Source organism: Benincasa hispida, chromosome 8 (genome assembly GCF_009727055.1).
Source record: "Benincasa hispida cultivar B227 chromosome 8, ASM972705v1, whole genome shotgun sequence".
Classification (NCBI taxonomy): Eukaryota; Viridiplantae; Streptophyta; class Magnoliopsida; order Cucurbitales; family Cucurbitaceae; genus Benincasa; species Benincasa hispida.
Window position 1 is genome coordinate 10287840 of NC_052356.1, and position 7101 is coordinate 10294940.

Sequence of the window (7101 nt, forward strand, 5' to 3'; positions counted from 1 at the left end):
GATGTCCTTCCAATCGCGTCCATCTTTGTATAACTGGTCCAATACACCAATTATAATTTGACACGTGGCATATTTTTTTAGCTTGCTTTTGTTTGTTTTTACTATTTGCTTTCTTCTGGTTCCTAGCTACCAAAACATAAGATACAAACAAATTTCTCTCTTTTTTCCTCTAATTTGATTCCCATTCTTTAAATTCCTTTGAGAACAAAATAACAAAGGTTAGTGAACTTCAAACCAGAAACTCTTAACTGCAACCATTTCCCTTCATATTTTCCCTCCTAAAATTAGTCATTAGTGATCATCACACAGTTCCCATAAACTTTCTGTTATTTGTTGGTTTATAGTAACTGTTGTCTTCAACTACACTTTGTTATATTTGTTATCCATTATTATTCTACACACATACACATATATATAAACATAAAATGGGAAAAAGAACAAAATTAAATTGATTTTAAAGATATCAAACTCTCTGTTCTAAAAAAAAATGATTGTAGCAGCAGGGCATAGCTCCAATGGCGGAATTGGGAGCGGAGAATTGGCTGATTTTGTCCGGCAAGTGGTGGTGGGGCGGTGGTTTTCTCTTTTCGCTTCGTTCCTTGTAATGTCCGGCGCCGGCGGAGTTTATGTGTTCGCTTATTACTCTAAAGACATCAAAACGACGCTCAAATGTGATCAAACGACACTAAACAAAATTGGGTTTTATAAAGATTTGGGATCAAACGTCGGCATTGTTGCCGGACTTCTGGCGGAGGTGGCGCCCACTTGGTTAGTTCTTCTCATCGGCGCCGCCTTAAATTTTCTTGGCTACTTTAAGATATGGCAAGCCGTTACCGGAAAAATTGTCCACCCCACCGTCGGCTTCTTTTGCTTTTTCATTATGGTTGGAGCTAACTCTCAGAATTTTGCCAATACAGGTAATCCAAATTAATTAATTACTCCAAATTATTTTATTTTATTTTATTTTTATCCGTTTTGAAAATGATAGGAAAACAAATTAAATAAAAAAATTATTAATATCGAATAGGTTAATTATTTTTAAGTACAAAGTTAAAATATTAACTTTGATCACTTTTAAAAGTTCAGAAGTTAAATAAATATTAACTTAAAAGTGAGTATAGTTCCTCCATAGTTAACGTAAATTTTTCATATATCTTCATTTAATGTATTAAAAAAAGTTAAATAAAGTTCATTAGATAACTACTTGATTTTTTTATCTTTTACTTTTGGTTTTTAGTTTTTAAAATTAAATATTAATAGATAACAAAAAATAAAAATAAAAAAAACTAGTATTAGAGACTAAATTTAAGATTTATTGAATGTTCAAGGATTGAAGACTAAAATTAAACAAATTTAAAGTATAAGAATCAAAATGGTATTTATCTAATTCAATATTTTTCTTAAAACCCAACAGGTGTGCTAGTCACGTGCGTGAAGAACTTTCCAGAAAGAAGAGGGGTGATGTTGGGCCTTCTGAAGGGCTTCGTGGGCCTAAGCGGAGCCATCATGACCCAACTTTACATCGCCATTTACGGCCACGATACGAGATCTCTTGTTCTTCTAATCGCTTGGTTCCCTTCTTTAATCTCTTTGATTTTCGTCTATACGATCAGAGAAATCAAATTCGTTAAACACCCAAATGAATTCAGAGTTTTCGTTCAATTCCTTTGTCTCACAATCCTTTTATCCGTCTTCCTCACCGTCTTAATCTTCATTCAAAAACGAGTCCAATTCGATCAATCCGCTCACATCGCCATCGTCGCCGCCATTTTTGCTCTGCTTTTTGTTCCATTGTTAATCGCCATTAGAGAAGAACTCGTTCTCTGGAATTTCAACAAACGAACCCTTATTAACAACCCTTTTACTAGAATCAGAATCGAAACCCCCCAAACAACAACAACAACAACAACAACAACAAACCCCCCAATTCCTTCTTCAAATCAAACCCAAATCCAACCCAGTTCTTGTTTCGCTAATATTTTCAACAAACCCGAAAGAGGCGAAGATTACACTGTTCTTCAAGCGATTTTCAGTATTGATATGCTTATTATATGCTCCACTATGTTAATCGGCGTCGGTGCAAGCTTAACCGCCATCGACAATCTAGGACAAATCGGTGAATCTCAAGGCTACCCATCTGGAACAATCAACTTATTCATCTCTTTAGTAAGTATTTTCAATTTCACTGGTAGAATCTTTTCTGGGTTCGTCTCTGAAATCTTGCTTGAGAAATTCAAATTCCCTCGTCCGTTGATGCTTACATTCATCCTCTTGATTTCCTGTGTTGGGCATCTTTTAGTAGCTTTCCCATTTGAGGATTCGCTTTACATTGCATCAATCATTATCGGGTTTTCAATGGGTTCACAAGTTCCATTGCATTTCGCGATGATTTCAGAAATTTTTGGGTTGAAACATTACTCGACATTGTTTAATTTTGGGCAATTGTCTTGTCCAATTGGGTCTTATATTCTGAACGTGATGGTGACTGGTAAACTGTATGATGAAGTAGCGCAATTGGGGAGTAGTCCAAATAAGTTCCATTGTCAAGGGAATCATTGTTATGAACAATCGTTTTTGATTTTGAGTGGATTGACGTTTATTGTAGCGATGATATCGTTGATTTTGGTGAAGAGGACGAGGGAGTTTTATGGAGGGGATATATACAAGAAATTCAGGGAAGATATGGAAACTTTGAAGACGGAAATGGAGTTTTACAGATTGGATGAGAAGAGGACTAGGATTGGGAATTTACTTGTTGATAAACATTCTATCAATTTCAAGAGATGATATGTAAATTATATGTAATCTTGTGTAGGAAAAAATTAATTTCCTTTTGTTTTTGGAAAATCATTGCTCCCTCGAACTCACTCTACTTTACTTTATGATATATAAATAATCAATGAAATAAAATATATATGGTATCAATATAATCTCAAATCAAAGAATGGAGAAGTAGAATGAGATCACGTGGGACTATGCCTTTTACTTAGGACCATGATTGCCATTACTATTATCGTTATCGTCCTTATTAATGTTAGACTTTTGCGATAACGGTAAAGATAATAGTAACAATAAATATGACATATTTATAATTCTAATACTATATAACAGTAACAATATCTGTAATGAACGGTAGCAATAATAGTAACAATAAATATGACATGTTCATAATTCTAATACCATAACGTAACAATATTTGTAATGGTAACATTAATGATACTGAAAATGGTTAGTGAGTCTCACATAAATTTTAAATGCAATTAAATTGAGTACCCTCATTTCTCAATTAGATAATATTCTTTGATTACAGAATTTGAAGTGGGTCTTTCAAATGAAGTTCAATTTTTAGATCACTATTGATTTATTACATTTACGAGTGGTAAAGACGACCTATAAAAAGGTAATCAATGAATGAGAATGGAAATTATGAATCACCTCATTTTCTTCCATGTTTACTAAATTAGGAATAAAATTTGGCAAGCACATTTCTTATTTGTAAAAAGTAAAAGCACGTTCAATGAAAAGGCATAGTCTCACAAGCCATAAGATTTTGATCTCCAAAAAAATTAAAAAAAAAACATCTTTGATTTAGTCTCATTTCAATTTCTTATTTTGTTTACTTTAACATTATTTGTTACTTTTCTTTCCTTTAACCTTTCCCTCTCAAATTCTTTTTATTATTTTTTGGAAAAATATCAATTTGCTTCCAACATTATGGGAAGTTTATCAATTAAATCCTAAACATCAAAATAAGTCTAGTTCAACAAAAATCTAATACTTTTGAGGAATAAAATCTTCATAAGCAAACGAGTTCAGCATCAATTCTAGTTGCCCATTTTTATTAATCTAACATGAGAAGAAGTATTACACAAGTGTATTGATTTACTTATCACAATTTAGAAGTTTAATTTGAAACAATTATGGTGTGTTTTAGGCATTGACTTGGGTTGAGTCAAGTTGGATTTTTAACCCAACTCAATGTTTGACTCAACAACTTCACACGTCGGTGTTAAATAACTTAACTCTACTAATCTCACAAATAAGTTGACTAATCTTGAATGCTCAAATATGTAACTTTAGATCAATGATTGTAAAATCATGATGAATCTTTGTCATCGACATAGCTAGTGGTTCATATAACTTTTGAGAAAATATAAATAACAAAAATGCTTTGAGCATATAGCCAAACAAAAACAAACAATTCAATTTATTAAGCCATGCATTTGATGGAATCGTGTATCATTAATATGTTTAGCTCTAGAAACTATAATTCAGATTATTATCTTTCGAAGATAATTTTTGCAATTTTCTTTATGAACTATAAACCCTCATGACCTTACTTTTGGACCCAAAAAGTTTGACATCATTGGAGATTGATGTCCTCTTTTATATACTCATCATGGCGTTCCCAACACTAACATACATGCATAATAAACTATAACCTACATTTTGACGTAAAATCTCATAAAAAATTCTAAGCCTCTTAATAGTCTACTTTTTTTTTTTTGCATATTACACCCATACAATTTACTAATTTGAAAACATATTGGGGGTGTCTGGGGACAAGAAGTTGGTTGTTATAGTTGGGTTATAATATTTTGTGTTTAGGGTGTAGATTATTTTAGTTTGTTTATAATAGTATGTGTTTGAGGTATAAACTATTTTAGTTTGAGAAGTAAATAGTAAACACTGTAGCAAAGAAAAAAATGATGAATGTAAAATAGTAAAAAATGTAACAAATGGGAGGTTTTCAAATAGTGTTGATTGTAGCTAATTAAGGATTACAAAATAGTATTTACTATAGCAAGGGGTAGTTATTACAGTCTTAGGATAATCCTTGTCCCAAACGCCCCCATTATTATTTGTTGTTCATATGAAACAAAAGTATTTTGTATACTTCAAGTACAATTGTTACATGTACAAAAATTGTAAAATATTTGTGAATGTTTTAAGTTGACATCTCAATTGAGTTATAAAATTTTGGGAAAATATGTGCACAATTTAAGAGTTAAAACAAAAAGTTAAGCAAACAAAATTAGCTACTAGAAGTCATACACTTTTATATTACAAAAAACTTCACCTCGATACTCCTGACTTAATAACTCAACTAGGCACCCAAGTACAAACTTTCTAACACGAGACTAAACAACTTTGCACTCCAAACAAGACTTTCTGACTCCACAAACATATTAACTCCAGACTTCATAACTCAATTTAAAGCATCATACGATTCTACATTTTGCACGATGTTATTTGAACTAAGTAGGAATGAAGGTGTTAATTTATACATTTGTGAAAGGTCAATGTTTAAATTGATACAATTATTAGTTCAGAATTTAAATTGATACAAACTAGAATATGTTATAATTTTTCCAAATAGATAAAAAAAAATAAAGAAGGGTAATTGCAATGGGTAACATTTTTTGAACTGATAATTAAGTGTATAACAACATTTTTAAAGATTTGCAAATATAATATTATTCTCAAATCTCCATATTTATTTTATTTTCATTCCTATTATATATATTTTTTCTTTTCGAGTTCAATGACATGTACTAGGAGATTCTATCATTTGACTTATGCATTTGGTTTTTTTTTTTCTTTCCTTCTCCAAATGATATTTTATGTTGTTTTTGTTCATCTTATTTCTCATTCGTGACTAATATTGGAATTTTTTCTCAATTTTGTCATTTTTTTTTTCATTTTTGTATATGCTCGGTTTCATACAACATTCTCTCTCTCTCTTTTTTTTTTATTATTAATATATGGTTATTGTAGCCATGTATTTTTGTCTAGTCTAATTTGATTACTTATTTATGTTAATTTTAAATTTAAGGTTAGTTTTCAGAAGAAAAAAAAAGTAAAAATAAATAAATAAAGTTTTTAGTCATTGATATTTAAATATCTTTCTTTTTTCATTAAAAAAAAGGTGAATTAAAAATGTTTTTATGGGAGAGAACAAAATTTGAATGACGAGATCTTTTACATATCAGAAAATCGCAATGGAAAGAATTTCAGCTCACCATAAATTGGGTGACCTTTGGTTAAAAAAGAAAACCTAGAGAGAGCCTCCATATTTTCTTTTCCTTTTTCTTCTTAAGTCTCCTAAGAACACGACGAAATTGTCATTTAGTTGAAGGTTACGTTTGGTAGGGCTCTGTGTATTAAAAGGAAATTTCAAGGAAATTAATGTAAAATAAATACAGGTGAGAGTTTGAGTAAATTAGATTATTTTTTTTAAAAAAAAAAAGGTTTTATTTATTTATTTATTTATTTTCTAAATTGAGTGTGTGTGCTGAGATGTGAGATGGGTGGCTGACTTGGGGAAAATTAAAAAGATATTGTACTTTTAGATACTATCTAGGAAAATATTGTTGTTTTCAAACTATTTGTAAAAATATTGTTGTTGTTGTTTTTTTAAATAGGTCGAATTTTCAATCCTCGACCTTCCTTTTTTTAAGGAAAATATTGTTGTTTTTAAACGGATTCTATCATCTCAGCAAATCTGACTAAATAATGAGCTAATGAATCTCCTTCTTTTTGGCACTGAACTTCCCAATCAAATTCGAGAGCGAGATTATGAGAGACAGCGAGAGTTTGAGAGAGCGAGATTTTGAGCATGAGCGTGAGCGAGATTTTGATAGAGAGCGAGAATACCATACAAATTTCCCTTTTTTTCCTTTTTAATTATTACACATTCCACCTTCTTCTTTCTAATCCTTTCTTCTTTTTTTTTAAATTTTCCATTTTATAAAAAAAAATTCTAAAAAAATTTATTATTTTATTTAAACTCTAAAAAGAATAAATTAAAAAAAATAATAACTCATAAAAATGAAAAAAATGAAAATTAAATATCTCATTTATATAAAAATAATTACAAAAATCAATGTGTCCCACAAGGCACAAGGCGGACGTCGTTGATTTTGAGCTGATTGTCGTCGTCGACTTCGAACTTGAGGTTGCTCGGGTTCTTCTTGATGTGTACCTCTGCAGGCGCTTCATAATATAAATATTCATTATGCTCTCCACGACCCCGACCATGTCCATGCACGTATGAAGACGAAGGACCAGCCTCTGAGTCATAATGTCCTGAACCAAATG

The 7101-nt window shown here is 30.9% G+C and overlaps 1 protein-coding gene across 1 annotated transcript; it reads left to right on the forward strand.

The window, feature by feature from the left end:
• The first annotated feature begins 487 nt into the window (after window positions 1-487).
• Window positions 488-2912, forward strand: LOC120083915. Its single transcript, XM_039039822.1, has 2 exons — window positions 488-917; window positions 1415-2912. Exons 1-2 carry the CDS (start codon window positions 488-490, stop codon window positions 2785-2787), a joined length of 1803 nt encoding a protein of 600 aa, XP_038895750.1. The 3' UTR covers window positions 2788-2912.
• Window positions 2913-7101: the final 4189 nt, after the last annotated feature.

Excerpts from the sequence above, each read along its gene's own strand:
- LOC120083915 (XM_039039822.1), top strand. The coding sequence starts at position 488 with ATGATTGTAGCAGCAGGGCATAGCTCCAATGGCGGAATTGGGAGCGGA. Across the intron at positions 918-1,414 it reads TCAGAATTTTGCCAATACAG|GTGTGCTAGTCACGTGCGTG; the intron begins GTAATCCAAATT and ends AAAACCCAACAG.